The sequence below is a fragment of the Hakea prostrata genome, chromosome 3 (genome assembly GCF_041222555.1).
Source record: "Hakea prostrata isolate BN-2017 chromosome 3, UWA_Hpros_2, whole genome shotgun sequence".
In the NCBI taxonomy this organism is placed as follows: domain Eukaryota; kingdom Viridiplantae; phylum Streptophyta; class Magnoliopsida; order Proteales; family Proteaceae; genus Hakea; species Hakea prostrata.
This window is the reverse complement of record NC_142602.1, coordinates 74,181,748-74,208,478: the sequence shown is the minus strand read 5'-3', so window position 1 is coordinate 74,208,478 and position 26,731 is coordinate 74,181,748. Positions and strand designations below refer to the sequence as shown.

The following is a 26,731-nucleotide window of genomic DNA, read 5'->3' as shown; positions in this document are numbered from 1 at the left end:
CACATTGGCCTTCTATCTCCATGAGGTGGGCTACCATATAGTCCTCGCAAGAGTAGGGACAACACGATACATGGGTTTATCACGATACCCAACAATCAAGTGTTGCTTGAATTGGCCTTTTCCTTCATAGACGGCTCTTCCGCAATAGTTGCATGTGATCCTTTGGCCTCGTGGATCCTCAGGGACACCATCTTGCCACACAACATCACTGTCCTCCATGCCTATAAATAGAAGTATAAAGCCACATCACATATTCAATTCAAATCAATAGCAAGGACTTAGAGTACTACATTAGTTGTACACAAGTAGCAATACTGCACATGTAAAAGTGTAAAGTTTGAATATTGAAACTTGATGGTTGGTTTACTGGTCAATATCAATATCAATATTCTCAATCAACTGACACTGAACAGTGGCCACATATGACTCCCAAGTCAACTCATCACTATAGTATGTCACATATCGGTTTATGTGACTCCGATATGTCTGCATGTTAGAATACTGGAGGAATAATACTTTGGGATAACCATCAATTGTAGGTGAGTGAAAGAGCCATTGCTGCTCTTGCTGTTCATGATGTTGCTGAATATATTCAGTCAACAACCCGCCTTCACTCCCATATGCGTATTGTCTTTCTACCTTTTTGAATGTCTAATCTTGCATAATCTTCTTCAAGATATTTTTCTTGCTCAGGTAGAGCTGATTCAAAATCTACTTGTCCCAACGGTTCTTTCGATTCTCCAATTCTAGAGATTTTTAGTTGCATGATCTCTATAAGAAGAGTACCCAGTGTAATCTAACCCGGTGGTGTGATCCCCGTATGCTCTGATGATTGCCAACTAGCCTAACTTTACTGTTATGAACCACTATGAGTATGATCTATGCTCACGCTCCCCATGTTTGATACAAGATCATGTAGGCTCGCATCATCATTCCTCTATCCCCAGTTCGATTTGATCTTCCTACTCCTAGTACAAGTTTTGGGCGTAGAGGAATTGCACCAGCAACAACCACCAGCTTAATTGCCTCCATGACTTAAGGAGGAGGGATGGTATCATTGGCATCATTTGAATTTCCACTACTAGACCTCACCTTAGCTATATCAAGTTGACCAGGTGGCTCCACAAATGGTACACTTGGTCTTGCTGCTCTAGTTATAGTAGCTGGACCCTCATTACAAGACAGGTGCTCAACCATAGTATCTAGGACCATTGCAGTAGCAATAGTAGGATCCGGCTACCCTCGTGGTCCATCTAGTATTGGGCCACCAATCCCTAACCCATTGATATATGACATCATCCTCCTCATCCTCTTCTTGGGGGCCCTCGTGGAATGTATCAGTTAACTTGATCAATTCCCTACCTTCGTCATCCATATCATCTTGTATGTGGCCTTCTCTTAACCTCATGCAATGCACATACACTAAGTCCTCCAATTCCTTATTATAGATGAGTGAGAAGGTGCTCCAGTTCCTCTCACAACTAGAGGATAAAAAAGTTTTTGAGAGCACCTTAATTGCTATGTCCCTGAAATTTGGCGACTAGAAAGTTATATACCCACTAGTTAGCTGTATAACCAAATATAAGAATGCATTAGACAAGTAAATCTTAATATTCAATACTTATATAACTTATAGGTTATAGTCTTATGGACTTATCATTTATTGTAATGGACTACGTACCAGGATCAATTTTATGCATAGTTGTAACTGCATAAGGCTTTCCAAAACTCCCAAAGGCATCTTGAACTCCATGATCTGTACACCATCTATTCAATTATTGTATTGTATATGCAAGAAGTTGAAGAAACAATTGAACAAGTTTGAACTCTCCATTAATTGTCCCCTACATGATGGGATCTGGCACGAGCTTCTCCACCACGTCTTGCACCGCATCCATCAACCTTACATCAAGCCCTAGATCATTCTTGTAGAAGGTAGTAAGCTTGTATTGTTGAAATAAAAAATTTGGTTATACTTAGTTGTTTACTTGTTTATAACAATGTAGATTAAAGTATACAACAAAAACTTAGAGTGACTGACCAACCAAGTGAAAATGATGCATCAAATGCAACTCCCATCTATCATCGATGATCCTCTTGTAGGATTTGTAGGAGCCTAGGGTAGCAACTCTTACCAACTCCTTCATTTGCTGGAGGGCAGCATATATGTGGGCCATTATGGGCTTCTTCTCCGAATCCACTGGTCATAAAACAACACAATAGGCTCTAAAATGTCCACTACCTTATTCGGCTATCTCTAGAAGGAATCATCATCAATGGTTCGTCGGACTGCTACTGCATCAGGATGGTTAGATCCATGCCAACAAACTACTTCTTACTTGCAAACATCTGCCGAAGAACTACCACTTTCTTCTAGAAGCTTTTCAGAGTCACATAGTGGAGAATCTAGTCAATCCAGGTCTGACTAGATCACCTTTAGAGTGGTTCCTCATCATCTTCAACACATAACCATGGTTATAAATGAAATTACTGATCACCACCGATCAACTTCCTCTTCCCAAATTCCTTCAACATGGGATCAATCAAGTGTGCTGCACATGGTGTCCAGAAGAGGTGGATCCTATTGCTCTTCTTCTTCATCAACATTTCACCAACTTTCTTGAAGTTAGCATTGTTATCCGTGACAATTTGGACAACGTTGCTTGGCCCTACCTTGAGGACCACTTGTCAAAGAAGCTTGTAGAGGTAGTCAACATCTTTGATTTTATCTAAGGCATCCACTAATTTAAGGAAGGTTGTCTTTCCATTGTAGTTCACCATGAAATTATTGATTGATTGTTTAGTAGGACTACATCCATCAACCATCACAGCAACACCATATGTTACCCATCGTTCCTTCAATGAATCAAGGTATTCCTCCACCCCCTTCTTCACCTTCAATAAATATTTATTCATCACTTCCCAAGCTATGAGGCCTTTAACCCCTACACCTACTGGCACACCCCACCCGCCGGTCTCAGTTACCCGCCCGACAACCCGTGGGTGTGATCCGTCACATGATCCATGGTCTTACCCATCAATAATAAAAAATAGAATAAATAGATAATCAAGAGCAAGAGCAAGTTCAAATAATTAATCAAAGGGATTACAGGAGTCCAAATACTCCAATAAAAGAATCAAATCAAAGTAATCAAGTGAATCAAAAGAAATATTGAGTTTAGCAGAAAGCAATAAAGTAAACTAAATTATCTTCTTTTCAGTTTCCTACTTTTCAAATTTATTAAGAAAGGGGGGGGGGGTTCTCCAATTCTTCTCCAAACGATCCTCAAAATATTTGGCAATCTGCCACCTTCAGCCATCAATGGGTGTTATAAGCGCACACCAAGCATCTACAGGAGGCTTCGTGCAAGCTATCTCCATCTCCCACTGACGATGCCACATCTTCTTCATAGGTGATGGTTTGATCATACGAATTCTCTCCAATTTCCAACAATGTGAAGCCATTTGTACAGTTTAATATAATATACAAAGAAATGAATGAGTTCTGATGAACTTAGTAAGGATAACACATTTCTCATACATATGTCAACACAGTTACACAATCAACGTAATCAACAATGCATATATGAAATGAATGATATGCAATAATATATATGAATGCTACTAAGATCTAACTATGCAAGTCTCTAAACAATTGACATGCTTTAAGATATAACACCAGCCCTCCTCTGGGTAGGTCTAGTCACTTTGATCCCTCACGGACTGGCTACCTCTGTTGGGATCTTGGGTGAAGGGGTAAAGTCCTCATCAGGCATCCATGGTTGGGGTTTAAGTTACCACTCTCTTACCACGACCATTGGTGACGAGTACTGGCGCATGTCGAGGTTTCTAATCCAATGCAAGTAATACTGGTAACATACTATATGAAGTCCAGATACTTTCCCTATGGCACCAACCAACTCAGTTCCGTATCCTTCGTAACCTAGAAATGAGAACCCTCACAGACTAGCTACCGCTGTTGGACTCCACTCCCTAACCCTATGGTCATCCACATATTATTGGGGCGGAAAGCTCTCATGACTCCTCACGACACCTGGGCCGCTCCTTTGACATCCATGAGCCCAACCCTAACATATGCAACCCTATCATTGCATGAACAACAATGGACCACTGAGTCTCCGCATGGACTGGTTACTGCTGTAGGATGAAACAGAGTTACGTCACCATCGTCACGGGTCATCCAGCTTCAATTCCCCTACTGAAAGGGTAATAGCATGTTGGGTACCTAGCCATGCAATTCTAGACTCCCTAGGAATGTCATCCAGCAATCATGATAGTGCTAGAGGCATCAGTGAGCATGTGTCCCATACCACAACCCTCTAATATCTCAAGCCAAGATATCCAAGTGGAATACCCTTTCCATCACAACTACACTACATCATTCCTCATCATACCATAATCAGTTGTCAATATCATAAATGATAAGTACATAAAAGAATATCACAAACAACAAGTATACAATAGTATTAGTTATTTATTTCTTTTATCAATCCATTGTCGTCCAGTGGTTAGGATATCTGGCTTTCACCCAGGAGACCCGGGTTCAATTCCCGGCAATGGAATTTTTAATTTCAGTATTTTTTTAGATGTTAAAACCAACTTTGAGGCTGAATTGGAAACTTTCATTCACGGATTAGAAAGTGATTTAAAAGTTGTGGTGACTTTAATACAGAAGAAGAAAATACCTTGGTATATCTTTCATATGTGGAGAGAGTTACAAGAATATTTGTTGACTATATAGATCAATGTATTTTTTTCATATATGGAGAGAGTTACAAGAATATTTGCTGGCTATAGATTGGAAGATTTCACATTGCTATCGTGAAACTAATACAGTGACATATTTTTTGGCAAATTCGGCAGCTAGGATAGGAACTTCTGATATTAACATTCCTTGGTCAGCTTCAATCCTTAATGAACTTGATGTGGATGCCTCTAGACATCCTAGATTTCCTTTTATGAGTTAGTGGTTTTCTAATCTGAGTAGGAACCAGTGAGGAAGGGTGTATTATGGGCAACAGTTCTTGCGGGTAAGGGAGGTTGGTTCCTTATAAGGTATTAATTGATGTATTTTTAATATTTCTTCTTCGTTTAATATAATGATCCTTTTAGCGAAAAAAAAATCATGCTTTATACAGTTACAGCAAGATACATGATTAAAGAATAGTAAAGAAAACAATTGATTCATTATGTATATGTAATTGCATATAGACAATAATGTATGTCTTTACTTGTAATTAAGTAGAAGTTCCTTAGAATGCAATCCAATAACAATTATAAGACTTTCAGCGAAGACAGAGTCCTCCTAAATATAGGCTTACAAGATAACATAAGAGACATTAGTCAAATCGAGTAAAAGCCAAAAGTCATATAGCTACTGTGACCTAGCCGCCAAGCGACCGCCTTGAGCAACCGCCCCAAAAACAGACAATTTCAAATCAGAAACTCAGGCTTTTGATCATCCGATTTCAATCCGGTTTTGGGATGATCACAATCCGAATACCAAACCTAACATGTTTATAACCAAGGGGTAAAATAGGAACCTAAAATTAACACAGAACTATCACCCAAATTCTTTCCCTTGAATAGATCCATCCTTTATTTGAATGGAGGGATTAATTTTTGGACAGGATCCTTTCAAGAACATTGAAAACGAGATACAACCAATAAAATAGGTAACTACCAACAAAATAGGGGTAGAACTACACCAATCAATAGCTGAAGAAAGAGAATGGGTGAATGGGGATTCACTTACCTCATCTAGAACATCAAAAACTAAGGGAAAAAGGTTCCAGATCTCAATCTGCACTTTGCTCACCTTCCAGCACGTCTCCACTGCCACCTAACCTTCCAAAATAGCAATCCCGAGTATAATAATACGTTAATAGGGCGAGGGTTACTATTTATAGAGAATAGGGGGCAAATTAGGGCAAATTCCTGCAAGCAGGACCTGGCGGTCGCTTGGGGCGGTCGATTGGTTCAATCCACCGCTTTAAGCAACCACCCTCTAGTACATTGTTGTACTTGGGTGCTTTGCTCAAGGGGTTGACTCCCAACCTCAACCTAACCCTAACCAACACATGGAAGAGGTCTTACCTTTATTTCGGACATCTCCAATTACCACATGGCTTCTATCAGAGATCCAACTTCCTAGCAAGGCAGGTTCTTTATCAAGAGAATTCAGATCCATGGGTTGAGGGTATGGATCATGGACTTCTACCCGGACACTCCACAAATTAATTTGACTTGACCTTCGGGTTATCGGACCTGCAATACGGATTCCGAGTTAGATTTACGGGGGTTGTTACATCTGCCTTAGCAACTGCATTGATCATCCATTAGTAGTATGGTGTGTTTTCTACATTGGTTATGATGTTGTTTTAGAACATGAATTTATTGATTGCAAACCTAGCTTGCTCCTCCCTACTACCTTCTTTACCTCCAACAAACATATATGGAATGCTTATTTGATAGTTGTCTTGATGCTTGAAGAGGGAGGGGTCTTGGTCAAATGTGGCATCGTAATGTGCAATCTTCGTCCTCCTTTTAGTCCTCTCACTTCCCCCACTTTTGTGAAAACTATGTCTAGGTGGCATGGATGCCCCTAACCTCAAACCACTTGCTCCTCTTGACTGTTCATATTGCTGTGAGGATTGTTTGCTAGCTTCCATTGCAACCTTCATCTATCTCCATTTAGACTGTGACTCAATACCCATGGTCCTCCTCTATTCATCGTCGTTTAACTCCTCAACAACGTCAACAAAAGGTCTCTGTAGCACTGTATCATCAAATTCCCTTTACTTTTGTGCCCGATCATCCTTTCTTTGTCTCCCTCTCTTTACATTTGTTGCAATTGCTTGTTGCACTTCATAAGGATCCTTGGGACACTTGGCAACATCTTTGTAGCTACCAGCCAAGTGTTGCTTCAATTTGATTCAACCACTCGAATTCAAGGTCTTGAGGCAATACTTGCATCATGATTTTTTCTCGTTGGCAATCAATGGATCACCATGTTGCCTAGCAATGTTGTGGGCCCCACTTCCAGTGCTACTCCCAGTAGTTGCCATTTAAGTTACAACACTCAAATACATACATGAATGTTCCCAAATAATCATTAGAATAATTTTAGATAATTAATAATTAATAATATGTAAAAATAATTTTTATATAAAAAAATATTATTTTTCATAATTATTTAATTCATAATTATTATTAAATATGAAATTAAAAAAGAAAATAAAAGAAAAGCAAGCTTGTTAATCAAAATATGACTATATGGGGTGGTAGCCCTCTCAATGTAGTTCAACATAAATTAGAATCACACTCAAATCATAAGTATTTTTCTTTATTTTTTAATTTTTTAGAAATCATATTTTCAAAATACAAAAATTCAAAAAGTAAATTAGTAACATAAAATTAAATTTGTTTCCATGAAAGTGTAAATCAGTGTTAAGATAAGGGCCAAAAGTAGGGTTAGGATCAGGGCCAAAATTAGGCTCAACAATAGGGCTAGGATCGGGGGCCAAATTAAGATTAGGATTATGGTCAAAATCAGGGCCAAGATTAGGGCTAGGGTCAGGGCAAAAAATTAGGGACATGTTGGGACTGGCCTGACGGGCCCAAAGAGTAATCCCAGGCCCGCCCTTGGCCCTAGTCTGGGCCAAAATATTTTGGCCTTAACCTACCCTCAGAGCCAAAATCTCAAGCCGCCAAGGACAAACTTGCACCACCCCTAGGACGAACTAACAGATTTCTATCATGAGTTGAGAGGGCGATGTCAATGGCCGGCTCTAGTGTGTACATGTTACTTGTGGATCCCCATAAACTGTTGTTGAAAGGAAAAAAAAAACAGCTTCAGAACCATTATGAAGGTCTTTTAAAGGCTTGTTTGATTTGGACCAACTAGTTGATGTACTTCTAGCATAGTGGTGGCAGCCTCCTTTATGGAAGCAGTAAGTCCCAAGAGGTCAAGAATTTGAACCTCTGCCCCTACTAAATGAATGGTTGAGATTAAGTATCAACTTTTTAAGGGGAAAAAGAAAAAAAAAAACCAAGATGAAACCCACTTAACTTAATTACACCAACCCACTTTCGAGAACTCATTTTCAGACACTTCACCTCCCACGAGTTCCTCTTTCTCCTCAAATCTCTGGAATGAAGATCATTCAAACCTCACAACCTCTCATGATTCGTAGGTTCAGGTTGAAGGATTAGAATGTGGGAATGAATTTTCGATTTCTTCCACACTTGATTCCTCAAAAATTTCTGAAGTTGGAAAAGAACTTGATCATGAAGCCAAAGTGCAGAAAGGGGAACTTTTATTTTTGGGTCATGCACATTATCCTTCTGAAAGAGGTTTTGCCGTCTCTGTATGGAAGAGGGATTAGACTTCAGAATTAAAGAATCAAACCAAAGTTAGAAGAAATAGAAGTTCCTTCTTCCTGCGTTAATACCTCTTCCGCTTTTTGCAACTTTGTCGTCTCTATTTGAAAATGGGGTTTAGGCCAATTAACTGATAGAGTCCCGATTGGGGTTGGACAAATTGATTGATGGAGTAGAGTTTGTGATGATGAGGAGAGAAGGATGCAAGGGATTAATGGGGTTTTAGGTACATCAGTATTGCATCAGTATTGTTGAACTGTTATAGAACAAGGCAAGAAGGATTTGGCTGATTTCCTCAAAGCTATGTTGACACTATTGTCATTTTAATAGCTGTGATTCCATCGATGGTTCAGAAGCTTGGGTTGAGTAGTGGATGATATATTCCATTGTTAGGGCTTTTGTTCAGTTGTTTAATCGGATTCGTGCTTTAGTTTAAGAAGAGAAGAATAGAAAGAAGAATAGAAAGAAGAAGAAAGAATGTGTGTATAATTGGGTACTAGAAAAGGGTGGATATTGGTTAAATAGGTTTCAAAACTGGGTTTCTTTCACTTAAATGGGTAATTTAATCTCAACCCATTCTATTTGGTAGAATCCACATGTTATGATGTGGTGATGTACTGTTGTGTACAACAAACGAATTTTTTTCAAACAAAGAAAAAAAAAAAAAAAAAGTGATATCAACCCAAATACTCATAAGAAATTTCGTAGATGGTTCTCCAGGGTGTTGAAGATTACATATGCTAAAGGTCCCACTCGATATCTGGGTCTCCCATCAGAGATTGGTACCTCTAAAGCACAAGCATTCAAAGAGGTTCTGGCCAAGGGTTACTACTAAACTTGAAGGCTGGAAGGTTCGTCTCCTCTCCCATGCTAGTAAGGACACACTACTAAGATCTGTAGTATTTGCTTTACCACAGTATGCAGGTGCACATTTCAAACTTCCCAAATCAATTCACAACCAAATCAAGAAGTTATCAGCCAACTTTTTCTAGGGAAGCACAGCTGAGAAATATAAAACCCATTGGATTTCATGGGATCGCCTATGTAGATCCAAACAATCAGGAGGATTGGGCTATAAAGACTCGGCCATGCAAAATTTAGCATTACTCACTGAAGCTGCTGCTAAAGTTTGGAAGCAACCAAATTCCCTTTGGGCACGCTTTCTTAAGGCTATCTATTTCCCACGATCTGACTTCTTATCAGCTAGAGTCAAACAAGGTAATTCATGGGCTTGGCAAAGTCTATTCGATGGCAAAGAAAATCTAGGCAAACATATAATTTGGCGTGTGGAAACAGGTGATGAAGTGGACATTTGGCATAGCAAATGGGTCCCTTCAAATAATAACTTCAAGCTCAAATTTCTGCCACTGGCAGGCTGCTCACTACAGAAGGTTTCTCAACTCATTGACCCTGCAACGCGGACTTGGAATTCAGAGTTAATCAATATAAACTTCCCCCACCCCCCCGCCCCCCGTGCTTCGACCATCTTGAGTATCCCACTTTGACTCTTTCCAGGCGAAGACCATTTGTTTTGGATGGGATCACAATCAGGACTTATCACGGTTAAGGCGATATATCACAATCTTATTCAAGAGAAAGATGACCTACAGGTGGTTGCTGCATCCTCTTCCCATTTGCCTAGCTGGAGAACAATTTCAAAATCGGATTGGAATTTTATTTGGAAAGCTCTGAGGGCTCCAACAATCCTTTTCTTTATATGGTGATTGGTGGCAGGAGGACTACCTACAAGAGCAGCAATGAAGCATAGACATTTCATGCTTGATACAGATTGTTGTCGGTGTGGAGAGGAAGCAGAGTCTACTCTACATTTCTTATTTCATTGCCCATTTGCAAAGACTGCATGGTTGGTTAGCCCATTGGGATTCAGGGTCCATGAAAATGGATTTGATGATATCAAGGATTGGTTACACTTACTGCAACAAACAAACTTTGGATCCGGTCATGCTTCGAAACAAGGAATAGCCACAGTCTTTTATATATGTTGGTTTCTATGAAAGGCTAGAAATGACATGGTTTTTGGCAATAATTTTTGGACTCCTCAACAAATTGGACCTCTTGAATGGAGTACAGCCCATGAGTACTTACAAGCCCATTCAACATGCTCTAATGTTCCCATCCTGTCTTCTCCTACTTCCGCCTCCAGATGGATGCCTCCAGAAAGACCTTTTTACAAAGTAAATTCAGATGCCACTTTTGATCATACTACTAGAAAAGTGGGTCTGGGTTTCATCATGCGGGATTGGCAAGGCGTACCAATTTTTGTTGCTGTGTCTCAACCCGGTTCTGCATCAACAATTTTAATGGCAGAAGCGGAGGCTTTGAGAGAGGCAGCACTTCATTCATTAGCTGAAGGTAGTGACCATGTTCTTGCAGCCTGATCTGCTTTGGTTGTTCTGATTGTCGAGAAGGAGGTTCTGGGGCTTGAGATCTTGTTGGGCGACACTGTTTCGGTGGCTATTTAGATTGTCTCCGTGAAGGTTGCAGACTTGCAGGTGGCTTGGAAGCTTAACCTCCCCATGTCACACCCCGCCCGCCAGGCCCGGGTTACCCGCCCGACAACCCGTGGGTGCGATCCGCACGGGATCCATGGAGTCTATCAATAATAATAAATACAAAACATGAATCAAGAGCAAGAAAGTACAATAATCAAAAAAGGTACAGGAGTCCAAATACTCCAATAAAAATCCAAGAACGAACGAAAGAAGGAAGATCCAGAATCAAAAGTAAACGAGTTCAGCGGAAGCAAAAAAGAACAAAAGCCACAGGAGGCTCATGCTGAAGTCAGACACGCGGCCACATCGCCAAACGAGAAGGCTCCATACGAACACTCCAACCGACGGGCAACCACGACGAATAAACATACAAGAAAGGAAGAGTCCAACGAACCGAAGGAACAAGCAACCAAATAGCAACACAACCACGAAGCACATAGAAAGATATGGATGATATGCGAAAATGAATGCTACTAAGATCAACAGCAAGTCCTAAAGCCGACATGCAAGATATACACCAGCCCTCCGGGTAAGCCACACCCGACCGGCAAGGAGGACCCAGGGATCGGCAAAGGGAAGCCACACCGGCCCAAACCGTGGGGAAGCAACACCCCACCAGACCAGGCAAGAGACGGCGCATGTCGGGTCAACCAAGCAAGGCATAATGGTAACATACAAGAAGTCCAGAACTCCCCATGGCACCAACCAACGGGATCCCGCAACCAGGAGAAGAACCACGGAGGAACCCGGGACTCCACCCAACCCAGGCATCCACAAAGGGGCGGAGCTCTCAGACCCGGACACCGGCCGCCGGACGCCAGAGCCCAACCCAACAAGCAACCCACCAACAGACCAAAGGGACCAGAGCACGGAGGACGCGGGAGAAACAAGCAGCACCAGCAGGGCACCCGGCCAACCCCGCCGAAGGGTAAAGCAGGGGGTACCTAGCCAGCAACAGACTCCAAGAGCACAAGTAACAGATAGGGAGACACGAGGCAGGCCCACAGACCGAACCCAAGCCAAGAACCCAAGGAAACCCCCACACAACACACACACACCACAACAGAACAGGGAAACAAAAAGATGAAGACACAAAGAACACCACAAAAGAAGGACAAAAGATTCACACAACAAACAGAAGTACAGATCAAAGAATAGAAAAGAAAAGAACATCAGAAGTAAGCAAAAAAAGAAGCAGCACCGAAAGAGAAGTCCCAACGCAACCAAAAACAAAAAGACAAAACAGAGAACACCAGGCAAGGGACAAGAAGAAAGCACAAAACCAAAGAACAAAACGAAACAGGCAAGGGGGGGCGCAGGAGCGACGCAAGGACCGCAAACGAGCCAACCAAAGCGAGCAACCGGGAGAACACAAGCAAAAAACCCCAAGCCAAAAGGGAAAGAAAACAACACAGGAACCAACCAGGACACCAGAAGGGGAGGACCACCACGGAGATAAAAGAGAGAGAACGAGGGAGCAAACCACAGAAGCGAGAAGAAGAGAAGACCCCAAAAGGAGAGAGGACCCACCGCAACCCCAAAAAGAAAAACAAAAAGAACGAAAGAGAGGAGGCCAAGAAGCGGGGCAAAAGGGCAAAACCCGAAAGACGGGGGGGGGGAGGAGCGAGCCACAGAAGCCCAGAAAGCCAACAAGGGGCCAGGGGGAAGACAAGACAACCAACCCAAAGAAGACAGGGGAGACAAGCAAAAATCAACAAAAGGGTAACAAAGAGGAGGGCACAAACAAAGGCAGAAAAGGATGATCACGGAAAGAGAGGGAAGAGTACAAGAAAATAACAAGAAACAAGGAAACAGAGAGAAACAACCCAGAGGCCCACAGGAAGGACAAGAGGGAAAGAACAAGGGAGGGCAAGGAAAGGCAGGGAAGACAGAGAGACAAGATCCAAAGAAAGGATGAGACAGGAAAGATGGTGCAAGAAGAACCGATCTCAAAAGAAAAGAACGAAGAAAGAAAAAGAAACAAAGGAAACAGGATCAGAAGAAAATAAGGATCAAGAGGAACACAAAACACCCAAGGGAAAGAGAAACAAAGAATCAAGACACCCAGGGAAAGAGAAACAAAGAAGACAACGAAAAGGGGGGAACCACGATAAAAGAAGAAAGGGCAAAGGACCCCAAAGAGGGACCAGAGAGACCCAAAAACTCAAAAAACAACCCAAGATAGATAAAGGAAAATCTCAAGTATTCAAAATAAAGAATGGAATTAGAAAGGGTCTACAATGAGAGAAAAAAGGCCAAAAAGGAAGGGAAACAAACAAACAACAAAGGGAACAACAAGAACCGGATCCCATGAAAAGACAAGGAGAAAAAGAACCCAGGGCAAGGAAACAACAAGAAAGGGGGGAGGGTCCAATGAATAATAGAAAATAAAAGGGGCAAGCCAAGGAAAAAAGGATCAACCCCAACAGAGGACACAAGGGAAGGCAGGAAAAATGAGACCCCCACAAAAAAAGAAGGAGGAAAAGGGAAAGACAAAGAGCGGAATCAAACAAGGATCAGCCAAGGCAAGATCAAGAGGAAGGGATCACCAGGGCAAAAGAATAAAGAAGAGCAAAGAGGAAACCCTCAGATCGAAAATCGAAGAGAGAAGAAAGAAGAAAAAGAAGAAAGAAGCAACCAACCAGAAGAGAAACGAAGAAACGAAAGGGAGGACCAAGGAGAGGACAGGACCCACGCCCCAAGGCAGAAACAGATGAGAGGAAACACAGGAGCCCCCAAAAGCACAAAGAGCAAGAGTACAGGGAGAAGAAAAGACGGGGATGGGCCAAAGAGGAAGCAAAGGTGACCCACACATCTAGAGGTAGAAACAGGTGGGAAAAGTACCACGAAATAAAAGAAAAAAGCGAAAACCAAAACAGAATTACCAAAATGCCAGGGACACATCAAAATAGGGATAATGGGCTAAACCAAAGGATGGGCAAACACGACACTACCAGAGGAGGGAAGCTCAAACCAGGCCAACAAGCAGGCCACAACCAAGTCCACAAAAAATAGCAACACCAAACAAGAAGGTTCCAAAGGAAACACCACACAAACCATGGGTTGGGTCAAACACAATCTCACGAGATGGCCCACGGACATCTTCTCTCAAGTGAACTGTCAGGTACTTCAAGTAACATACACCGACCAAAACACGGAGTTGGGGTGTCACACCCCATCCATGACAGGATCTCAACGATATTGCTCTGCATTTTGCCGAATCACCAGAATATCGTCGATTTTCCGGTGATATATTGTGAAGTCGGTTTCGGCTGTGGTTTCGGTTCGCCCACCACTGAGATGGGTGAAATTCGTTGAATTTCGGCGGAACTATCATTCCATGACCATAATCACCCTAGCACCTAAAATACTAAATTACCCTCAATTAAAATAGTTGTTAAAAACAAAAACACCAGTCGAAACCGACTAAAGTCTTGATGTGATTATGTGAAATCAGAAAATATGAAATCAAAACATGTTTTCTCATTAATGAGATCATACCTTTATATAGACATAAGGTATGAAAATTACATCAGTAATAAATCTTATCCCTAGTCTTTATTCTGTAACACCCTCCCGCAAAGCCAATGGTCCTTCCAGGAGCTTGAGTTTGGACCGCAAGAGACGGAAACGAGCAATAGAGAGACTCTTGGTAAGTAGATCGCCGAGCTGATCAAGGGTGGATAGAGAACGAACACAAAGCTCCTTCTTGGCCACCTTTTCACGAACAAAATGAAAATCAATCTCGATGTGTTTCGTGCGAGCATGAAAAACTGGATTAACAATGAGATATGTAGCCCCAATGTTATCACACCAAAGGGTGGGGGAAGAGAAAGAAGAAACCCCCAACTCCTTCAATAAGGATTGAATCCAAGTAAGCTCAGTAGTAGCAGCAACAAGGGCCCGATATTCACTCTCTGTACTGGAACGAGCAACAATAGATTGCTTCTTTGATTGCCAAGAAACCAAATTGGATCCTAGAAAGATAAGGAAGCCACCTTGGGATTTGCGGTCATCAACACAGCCAGCCCAATCAGCATCAGAAAATGCCTCAAGAGAACTAGAAGAGGATGATGTCAAATGTAGACCAAAAAGAATTGTACCCTTCAAGTAATGTAGAAGCCACTTAAGAGCAATCAAATGATCCTCAGTTGGACGAGCCAAAAATTGACATAACTTGTTCACAGAATAGGAGAGATCCGGTCTTGTAAGAGTGATGTATTGTAAAGCACCTACCAAACTACAATAAGTAGATGGATCTGATAGAGGGGCACCACCATCCTTAGAGAGGTGAAGAGAGGGAGCCATAGTAGAGGAAATGGGCTTTGCATCTAGCATACCGGCCCGGTCCAATAAAGATTGAATATACCGCTGTTGGGAGAGCAAAATACCCGATGAAAGAGGGATTAATTCTATCCCAAGGAAAAAGCGAGCAATGCCAAGATCCTTAAGAGCAAATTCTTGAGCCAACATAGAGATAAGGCAATCAATGGCCGTAGGAGAGGGACCAGTGATTAAAATGTCATCGACATAGACCAAAATGTATATAGGAGCCTCAGAGTGGGGTAAAATGAACAAGGACGTATTTGTCTTAGAGCCCATAAAACCCAATGCAAATAAGTAAGAGCTGAGGCGCTGAAACCAAGCCCGGGGCGATTGCTTTAAACCATAGAGGGATCGCTTAAGCTTACACACATGAGAAGGATACTGAGGATCAACATAGCCCGAAGGTTGGTTCATATAAACTTCCTCAATAAGAGACCCATGAAGAAAAGCATTATTTACATCAAGTTGACGAACAACCCATTGTGAAGAAACAGCCAAGGATAGAATGATATGAATCGTGGTAGACTTTACCACTAGACTAAAGGTTTCTTCATAATCAAGCCCATATTCTTAATTATATCCTTTGGCCACAAGACGGGCCTTATAACGCTCAATACTCCCATCAGCTTTGCGTTTGATACGGAACAATCACTTACAACCAATAATATGCCGATCAAGAGGAGGCATAGTAAGTTCCCAAGTGTTATTAGATTAAAGAGCATTAAATTCGGCATCCATAGCTTGGCGCCAAACAGCATGTTTGCTAGCTTCACTGAAACAAGAGGGCTCAAGATCAATTGGTCCAAGAGCTTGTAATGCCAAAGGTAATGGATATCTAGTGGCAAAATAGCTTTTAGGTAGCTTGGGCACCTGAGTTCCATCAAGAGAACGGGTGACCATCGGATGGAGACGAGAACAAGTGGAGTCGGGTACAATAGAATTTGAGGGCAAATGAGGATCATCCGAAACATCCAATGGAGCATGACTAGTGGTTGTAGGAGATAAAGAGGCACTAGTCACAATCATGGGTTGAGGCAAAATAGTGAATGTAGACACCGGAGTGGGCTCAGGTAAACAAGAAACAGGCCCATTGGGGTCTAAAGAAGGAGCAAGTGGGCTAACATAATGCTTTTCTAGTGATCCAACATGATCTAAAAGCCCAATGGAGGACATATCCACAGGAATTAAAATGGGCCCAACATTTTCTGAAGGAGCTTCAGAATGTAAGGTAGGAATAGAATCCTGAAATGGGAAGACCAACTCATCAAACACAACATGCCGAGACACAACAGGCTTGCCAATGAGCAAATCAAGACATTTATAACCATGGTGCCGAGGACTATAGCTCGTAAAAACACACAGAGCCGATCGATAATCAAGCTTGTGACGATTAAATGGACGTAACAAAGGATAGCAACGACATCCAAAAATTCTCAAAAACTGATAATCTGGAATCCGTCCAAACAAGCGATAATATGGACTGTCAAAATTAAGAGTAGTAGTAGGCAATCGATTCATAACAAACACAGCAAGAGAAAAAGCATTAGTCCAATATTTCAGAGGCATATGTGCTTGGGAAAGCATAGCAAGGCCCATCTCAACAATTTGACGGTGACATTGTTCAACACGGCCATTTTGTTTAGAAGTTTGGGGCATGTTAAGCGATGGAGAATGCCATGTTCCTGAAGAAATTTGGAAAAACCACCACGAAATTCACCACCGTCATCAATTTGCAGACACTTAATCTTCACAGAAAACTGATTCTCAGCCATAGTTTTAAAAAGCTGAAAAACCTTAACAACATCTGATTGTTGAGCCAGAGTATAGAGCCAAGTGAAACGCGCAAAATCATTAATGAACGAGACATAATATCTATGACCCTCAGTAGAAGGCTCAAAAGCTAGACCCCAAACATCAGAGAAAACAAGTTGCAGGGGTGCAGAGGTGTGTGTTGTGCAAGCATCAAAAGGAAGTTTATGAGCCTTAGCTCTCATACAATGTCCACATACAGCCCGTGATTTAGAATATACAGAAGGTAATCCAAATGTAGACAAAACACGACTAACAATACCAAAATTTATGTGCCCAAAACGAGAATGCCAAACTTCAGGTGTAACTCTAATAGCAGAGTAGGCAGTAACAGAGGGAAATTTAGTAGACATCAGCGGCATTTTATAGACACCATCTTCAAGAACTCCGGTGAGAAGCGGCTCGAGGATCAATCCTTGACATAAAAATATCGATCATGAAATTCAAACAAAACGTTGTTATCATGAGTGAACTTACTAATTGATAACAGATTTGAAGAGGCATGTGGAACATGAAGAATATTGTGCATCTGAAACACAACCAACAAACTACAAAATATTCAGAATGCAGTATTCACTGATACCAGAATTGAGGAGAATGTCCCTAGCGATTGCAAATATTACAAAAGAGGATCGAATGTCTGTTACGACCACCACGGCCACCTGAGCGACCACCATAACTTCATGAACCACCACGGTAACCATATGTAGAACAACCCCGAGAAGGTCGAACATAAGATGAAGGACCTCCAGTGGTTGCAAATTGTGAAGAAAGAGAAGAAGATGCCAGTTGTGCAGAGATGTTAGTAAGATCTTGAAACACAGACTGTGCACAAATTTCCTCACATAATAGCACTCCACGAAGGTCTGCAAAACGAATCGGAGTATTACTTGTTGTTACAGAAGTGTTAAAAGCTTGATACTCAGATCCCAGTCCACCAAGAACAAACAACACCAAATCTGCATCTGAGATTGGAGAAGAGGCAAGAGCGAGAGCATATATCACTAATACATTTCACTCGCAGAAGATATTCTTGCATTGACTCAGATCCTTTTCGAATAGCATGAAGCTGCATCCGGAGTTGCATGATTCGAGCTTGAGACAGAGAGGCATAAGTAGCAGAGAGCGAATTCCAGACGTCTGCTAAGGTCTCTAGGCCAACCACCTCTGAATGAACTGACTCAGTGAGAGAGGAAAGGATCCAACTCATAAGAAACTGATCCTGCTTCTGCCAAATGAAGAACACAGGATTTGGTTCAAGAGTACTTGAATCCAAATCAAGAAACGGTGAAGGACGCGAAAGCGAGCCATCGATCAAAGCAAGCAGACCAGAGGACCGAAGCAGAGGCATAAATTGACTCCTCCAAACCAGATAATTTGTAGATGAAAGCTTCACCGACAAATCGTGATGAACATTTGAAAAAGATAAAGAGGAGTTCGGTTCAGCAAGAGGAATAGCAGAGGTTGAAGACTGCGACGCCATTAACGCAGAACGAAAGCTTAGAAGTCCACCGAAACAACTTCAAAGAAAACAGAAAACGGTTTCAAGAAGCTTCAAGAACTTGCAGACGCTTTACAAAAAAGGTATTGCAAAAAAAGGGTCGTTTGAAGAAAAAGTGGTTTTGAGAAAAAGGTGTTTGCAAGAAAGAGATAAGGGTCAGCACGGAATCAAGAAACACTTGAAGACAAAAAAGGACTCACATGGACTGCGCATCTAGCTGATACCATATGTGAAATCAGAAAATATGAAATCAAAACATGTTTTCTCATTAATGAGATCATACCTTTATATAGACATAAGGTATGAAAATTACATCAGTAATAAATCTTATCCCTAGTCTTTATTCTCTAACAGTGATCAACCAAACTTTTGAACTGTTTACAGCAAAAGTGGCTGAAGACCTGAGATATAGTTTGAGCTTAATATACTTTCATTTTTCTCACAATACTAATGCATTTGTGTGATGTGAAAGAGGCTTATTATTTGTTTGTCTTCTCAATTCTGTGCTGAATTCTGTTGATTTCATTTTCCTTTTCTATTTATTTACTTACTCATCCTTCACATTTATTGAATGTTCCTGCTTGTAATGGTAGCCTCATCATGAAGGATTTGGAATTTGGGAATAGAGTAATAGCTCGACCTCTTTCTCTGTTGTTAGTAATATTTATACTTAGACTTCATTAGGCAGTAAGGACATTTAGGTAGATTATATTGCAGTTCTTTGTTATGTTTCATATGGCTTACACACACTGATGACATGAAATCGTTCTCTTTAGGCACCGGGACAGGGACAGAGAGAACAGTGCAGCAAAAGAAAAAAGAGAAGCAGGGGTAAAAAATGGTTTAAGAAGTGGCAAGAGGAGATAACCTGAAATTGGGTGATTAAGGAAACATTAACAAACCCAAAGAGGAAGAAAAGGAAATGACCAAGTGATGACCCCAGTAAGGATACAGCACCCAACAAAGCCAAAGATGGGCCCCAAAATGGGAAAATACGGAACGGTGATGCAAGCAAAACCTCCCCAAAGTCACGAGGTAGCTGCATCAGCTGAACCCACGTCTAGACAACCAGTCAATAGTGTATGCCCCTGTATGCTACAGTACAAGACCTGACCTAATTAGAACCTGAAAAAACCGAGAACCCCGTAATATCAGATCTACCGATACAGTGCATCACAATTCAAGACTACATGCAGAAACCGAAAAGGAAGGGAAGAAAACAACGGCCAAGACACCATGGAACCCGCACGAGGAGAGACAGGGAGCGAACGGTGGGGACAGGCAGCCGAGGGGAGTCGGCCCAAGGCAAGCAAAAAGAACCATTGAACAAAACGAAAGGGAAGAAGACAAAAACCCAAAAGGAAAAACACACCCCCCCTAGGGACAAAAGCACACACCCCCAGGGAAACACACACCCCCCCACCAGCAAAAACAAAGCCCCCGAACCGAAAAACACGAAAACAAAACCCAAACACCCGGCAAAAAAAAACCAAAGCAAACACCAAAGAAAATACAAAACCCCCAACAAAAAGAAAAAACAAAACAAAACCAAAAAGAAAAAAGCCCAACAGCCCAAACAAACAAAAAAAACACGACACTTGGGTTTAAGGATAAAAAAAAGGGATGCTAGGCAATAACAAGATAATTGGAAGTGGTTAAAAAAAATGAGAGTAATTAGAAACGAGGGGAATGGCAAAGGGTAAAAAAAAAAAAAAGCCAAGGGAGTTGGGATTAGAAAAAAACGGAAAAGAAAAACCGAAAACAAAGATGGGAGGCGGAAAGCAAGAAGAGGGGAGGAAGAGAAATCCAACAAGAGGGGGGAAGGAAGCCGCAAGAGGGGAGGAAGGAATACCAATTTGGTTGATTTATACCATGCCACAAAATATTGATTTGGACCTATCTGAAGACTATTCCGATCCATATCCAGGCTGATTAGAAGATATAATTATCCGGGATAAAATAGTTTCATGAGATACGGCTCATTATCAAAGTGTTGCCAACTCACCAATTAAGTAGCTTCTTTTAATTGATAGAATTAGTTGATTTTTTTTTTAATAGTAAAACAAAGCTTGATATTAATTAAGATAGCAAATACATAATGTAGTAGGGTCTATAATGTTTGACCTTGTAAAGTCTAAAGAGGACTTAAATGCCAAATACAAAAGCCACTGGTGGAGTTCGGTGTCAGAAAAATCATTAAGGTTTGCATCCTTAATGTTAGTTAGTATGTTTAGCAAAATTGGGACTTGAGATATTGGCCACTTGATGTGATTAATTGGCATGAGTAAATCACGAACTTCTTTGTTGTTGCACCCGATATCTTGTATTTTAATATTTTGGTGCAATGCATGATGTATCCCTTCCTTTAATCCAATCAAGAGTGCGTCAACGATGTTTCCGTTCCCTAATCCTCCTGTGTGTAGAAGCTTTAACTGCCCTTCATGCACTATTCCCATACTCCATCCTGTGTTACCTAATTCTGCATTATATACCCCTGCACACAATAAAGTCAGACAAAGATTTAAGTTAGTTAAAGTATTACAAAAGCAAGTATTTGGATCAGAGGGCTGTGCTTGTGTTTGGTGAAATGAGGTTTCAACATTATCTTGTGTTGCGATGTTTAAATCCTGGATCCACCTTGCTATGTTGTTTAGAACTCTGATGGGGTTGGGGTTAGCTTTATTAAAGATTTTGTTATTCCGTTCTTTCCATATGAAATAGCAAGTAATTATAAAAACGGAGACCATAGCCATCTTTTTGGTGCCTTATCCCTCCCTACATCATCGATAAAGGAGTCGCACAGATCACTGATCGATGAATTTGTGAGTCTTTCCATTCGCAATCCGAGTGGTCCAGCTGCCCAAATCCTTTTCGTCCATTCACAAGAAAGGAATACATGCCATGCAGATTCCACATTATTTCCACAAAGTTCGCAATCTGGGGATATTGGTTTCCATTGTGCAAGTATTGCCTTGACTGGTAATCCTGCATTTAAAAGACGCCAAAGAAGGTCTTAAGTTTGGGGTGTAGGGGTAGTTTCCAAAAGAACCTCCACCAAGTGGTGTAAGTAGAAGAAAGAGATGTTGATCTTAATTGCGTAAGGGTTTTTCTTGCTATTTTGACAGAGAAATCCCCATTACTTGAGATTAGAGACATCCATGTATCATTTTCATTTGACAGACTGAGGTTAGTGATGTGGAAAAGATGAAAGTTAGAGGAAGAGGCAACTCCCTGTCGGGCGTATTGAGTGAGTCCACCACTTGAGCTATTGAATTGTTTCTCTCCCAATGACCTGTATCCGGTTCTAGTTGTGTACTCCCATTTCCTATTTTTCTCCATATCATATTCTCCAATGTTGGTAATATTCCACGGATACTGTTCCACGTCCATGATCCATTTCTTCTTTTCACCTTTGGATCCAATGGTGTGGTGTTTGGGAAGTATTTTGCCTTTAGTGTCTGCACCCATAATGAGTCGGGGTTCTTTAGCATTCTCCATCCTTGCTTGAGTAAGAGGGCTTTGTTAACTTCCTCCATTTTCTTGAAACCCAGCCCACCCTTATCTTTTGCCTCACAACATCGATCCCATGAAATGAGAGTCAGTTGTTTCTCCTTTGTTGGAATCCCTAACCAAAATTTTTGGCATAAGGAATCAATTTTCTTGCACAGAGCATTTGGGAATTTGAAACATTGATTGTGGCTGGAGAACAGATTGCAACAGGATTCCTCGCCCTGCGAAAGATAGGTTCGAAGCCTTCCAATTTGCCATTTTTTTCTTCATTTTGTTGATTACAACCTGTAGCTCCTTCATTTTAGACCTGCCATGGATCAGTTTTGTACCCAAATAAACAGATTCTTTTTTCAATTCATTAATTCCTAGGGCAGAAAGAATTGCAGCCTTATCCCTTGGGGGTACATTTCTGCTAAAGAAGGCCCCACTTTTTTCAAAATTAATTTCTTGGTCCGTAATGTCAAAGAAGAGTTCTAGAACATCTTTTAGGGCTAAGGCATCATCCAGTTCTACTCGGCAGAAAGAAAGGTATCATCAGCAAAGAAGAGGTGAGAGATTTCAAGGGCTCTTCTTGCTACTTTGATGCCTCTAAACAAGTTGAGAGATCTGTATTCATTTAACAGTCTAGACAGGATTTCCATGATGAAGAGGAAGAGGTAGGGGCTAAGAGGGCATTCCTGTCTTAAGCCTCGAGATCCTGAAAACCAGAAGTAAGAGCTACCATTGTGTTTGATTGAGAAGGAGGCTGATGAGATTAGCTTGTCAATGAGTGTGCACCAGTTTTGGTCAAAGCCAAGGAATTCAAAAAGTTTGGTTAGGACCTTCCATTCTACTCTATCATAAGCTTTAGACATATCAAGCTTGAGAGCTACAAACCCTTCCTTCCCTCTAGTTCCTCCCATAAAATGAAAGATTTCCTGAGCCAAGAAAATGTTATCTGTGATTTGTCTATTGGCCACAAAGGCCCCTTGACAAGGGGAAATGAAATGGTCCAGGAGAGGTTTCAATCGTCGAGCCAATAACTTGGCCACAATTTTGTAGCTCACATTGCACAAGCTAATTGGTCTAAAGTTAGCTACCACTCTAGGGTTTTCCTTTTTTGGGATGAAGCATAAGAGTGTATGATTTGTTCCAAAGGGGAGAGATGAGTTGTTGAAAAACAGGTGCACAAAATCATAGAGGTCTCTACTAATTAGATCCCAATGTTTTTGATAGAACATGGCATTGAACCCATCCATACCCGGGGCTTTGTGAGGATCCAAGGAGAAGACTGTCTTCTTAACTTCCTCCATGGATGGGGTTGAGGAAACTCCTTCCAGATGGACCGTAGTAGCCATATTCGGGAATAAACATTCAATGAAATATGGGTCCAATGGTGTTGAGGATGTGAACAGGTTTTGCATGTAATCTGAAAAAGCAGATGCAATTTCATATGGTGAAGATACAAGCTTCCCATTGTATTCAATGTTCTCAATTCCTCTCTTGTGCAAATGAATTTTAGAAGAGAGATGATAGTACCTTGTATTTTTGTCTCCATCCTTAATGTACTTACTTTTTGATTTCTGAAACCAGAATTGTTCCTCTGCAGCTAGAGCCCTAAGATCGATTGTTTTTTGGCCTTGATTGCATCCCAATCCGGTCTAGGGCAGTTTTCCAGCACCTCAATTTCTTTGGATAGTTGGTGAAAGATATTATCGATACTTCCAAAAACAGACCTATTCCACTGAATTAAGGATCTAGAGAGATTAGCAAGTTTACATTCAAAATTGAAATTACCTTCACTTACCCATGCTTGTTCAACTGCCTGCTCAAAGAGCGGATGGAAGTGCCATGCATTTTGGAAATGAAAGAGTTTCCTTTTTGGGGAATTGGGAGCTATGAGACTGAGAATAATAGGATTGTGGTCTGATCTAGAAGTTGGCAGTTTCTTTAGTAAGACCTTGGGAAAGAGGGCAATCCATGAAGGAGAGGCCCAACTTCGGTCTAGCTTTTCTTTTGTCAGGTTTGGGGGTTTCTGCTTGTTTGACAAAGTGAATTGGACTCCTGGAGATGAGATTTCTTGAAGGCCCAAACTACAGATCAAATTTTGTAGAGCAGGGAGAGAGGGTGAAGGTCTAAAAGGCCCTCCTAATTTATCTTCTTGGGTCAACACCTCGTTGAAGTCCCCAACAATGATGAAGGGTAAGTTAACAGATTGGATGAAGTGGAGGATTTGAGACCAAAAATTTTTCCTATCAGCGTATGTCGGGGGAGCATAAATGAATATTGTAATCCAATCCTTCCCTTCGAAACAACAATTGATTGCCAGAAAGGAGTTTTCTTTTTTGATAAGAATGCATTTAGCTCCTTCCCTCTGAAGGGCCCATATTCCTCCTTTCAATCCTCTCGATCCTTGGCTTTCACAGAATCCAATAGAAGAGTAATGGTTGAAAAACTTCCTCCTTTTTTGAAAAAATCCCGTGTGATCGATGCATTTTGTTTCACAAAGAAAGACGAGAGTGGGATTATGTTTTTTAAGAAGCTTGGATAAGCATTGTGTTTTGAACATCCCATTTAGACCTCTTACATTCCACGACAAGATCATCATTTTTTTCAAGGTATAGGTTGAGGGAGAGAGAACAGTGACTAAGATGCTATTCAAGTTGGGGCAGTTTGGGAATGGAGAAAGCTTAGTTAAAGACGAAGCAGGGATTTTGCACAAAAAGACAGGAAAAACTAAGATCAAGTATATAACAGCTATTAATTCAGCAAGCACAAATACAGATGAGACTACAGATGAGTTACACAGATGCACTATTATCCAACAGACAATAGCAACACACATACTTTAAAGAAGGGAAACTAATGCAACACCAAACTAACGCTATTTAGGCAGAGAATCTATTTCGACTTTTGGTAGGAGCAAAACTATTTTTAAACCAACTGAAGATAATGGCAAGCAATAAAATAAAATAGACAATACATTGGTCAAAGAATTCAGCGTAAAGGTGATATGGGAATACCTGAGGGGCAGTGGCAGGCTGGTTCAGATTCTCCATCTGGCTTGGATGGGGGGAAAGTCAGTGTGAGTCTCCTTGATGTGAGCAGCATCCATTTGCATTTGTAAATTCTCATTACTCATGTTCTTGAGTTGTTCAAAGATGTGGTGGCGGGCTTCCATTTCGTTTTTGAACAAGTAAGATGTGATGGCAGGCTTCCATTTCGTTTTTGAATTAGTTGATTTGAATGGGAATTTGTAGCAAAATATAAGGTACCCCATTCAATACAAAATTTTAGAGTTAAGTATCTCGCTAGTATGTGTCGAAACCCATAACCTATTAATTTTGACCCAAAAACACCTCGAATTTAACGCTCCCGCTCACTTTATTTTTTCTATGGCAAAGAACTATTCATAAACATAAAACAGCAATTAGAAAAGGTCCTCTTGGGTTACAACAAAGACTCTTTCTCCCTGTTCCAAAGGAGAAATAGTTTCAACACCTCACAAGAGAGCTAGAGGAAATATTACATTCAGTCAATTTATTGTGGTCTGCAGCAAATGCAATTGCTTCTCGCCCTCCCCTATAGTTATCACTTAAGTGGGGTGAAATTTTAAGGACCTCTTTTAAGTGTCAAATATTACTGGTTCTACAATTTCAAAATTACTAGTTATCTACTGTTAGAGAATGTGCTTGAGTTAGTTAACTACTTCAAACTTTGAAGGTGAAATGACCATAATGCCCTTAAGTGCAATGGTATGCCCAAATTACCCTTTCATACCCAGCTCTTATGCGGGTGAAGGAAGAATCGCCTATCTTTTTCCTACACCTCGCCGGAAACCATCATGCTTCTCTCCCAAAAAACCACCACCGCCCCTTGCCAGAAACCACTCCGCTGGAAATAGCCCAACTTGTACCTGTACTCAAAAGTGGGCCCCTTCCCTTGCTGGAAATCACCCACCTTCCTCCTGTCAGAACCTTTAGCTAATTGCATAGTACCTGATAGAAACTACTACCTGAGAACTACTAACAGTAAATCCTTTTAAGTTCAACAAAGAAAAATTTCCCAACTGATGGATAGAATTCCAATTAGGGAAGGAAAGAGTGCAATGATTCATGGTGCAAAGTTTAGCATTTATTCTGCAAGAAGTAAAAGACTAAGGCTCTTTTTTGTATCAATTTTCATTTTCTACAAAAGAATGAGTACAAGAATTCATTTTTTGTCAAAAATGAAAAATAAAGTTTGGTGACTTTTGACAAAAATAATTTATGAAATTTAAAATAAGTTTGGTATATCAATAATTCTCATATCTCATTCATGATCACCTTAAAAGAACTAGAACTTTTGTTTCTTTGGTCTTTTTAGCTCAAACTGGTGTGTCAAGCATTCACATCTTTCAGCCATTTTTGTTGCATCATGACAGTTAAGGTCAAACTGAAGAATTTGGAACTTGGACTATCAGAGTTTTAATAGAAGGCAAAAAGAAAAGACAATCTACTGCTCATATGCGATAGAACAAATGCATTACACAGTTTAACCATAAAAAGTTCGTTTTCATGGCCGTTCACGTGATCTTCTGATTATTCAAAATGTGTTTTCAAAGGACAAACAATTAGCACTTGTCACTTGGGAACTTGGAATCCATTGATGGATTGCCACATTAGTAAAAGTTTCATCGTCATGGCCAGTC

The 26,731-nt window shown here is 40.9% G+C and overlaps 1 protein-coding gene and 1 non-coding gene across 2 annotated transcripts; both read left to right on the top strand.

The window, feature by feature from the left end:
- Positions 1-4,511: 4,511 nt before the first annotated feature.
- TRNAE-UUC (transfer RNA glutamic acid (anticodon UUC)) lies at positions 4,512-4,583 on the top strand. Its single transcript has one exon. It is a non-coding gene; the product is annotated as a tRNA-Glu (tRNA).
- Positions 4,584-9,491: 4,908 nt separating this feature from the next.
- On the top strand, positions 9,492-10,802 carry LOC149023060 (uncharacterized). The gene is made up of 3 exons (XM_089147754.1): positions 9,492-9,621; positions 10,138-10,271; positions 10,422-10,802. Exons 1-3 carry the CDS (start codon positions 9,492-9,494, stop codon positions 10,800-10,802), a joined length of 645 nt encoding a protein of 214 aa, XP_089003880.1.
- Positions 10,803-26,731: the final 15,929 nt, after the last annotated feature.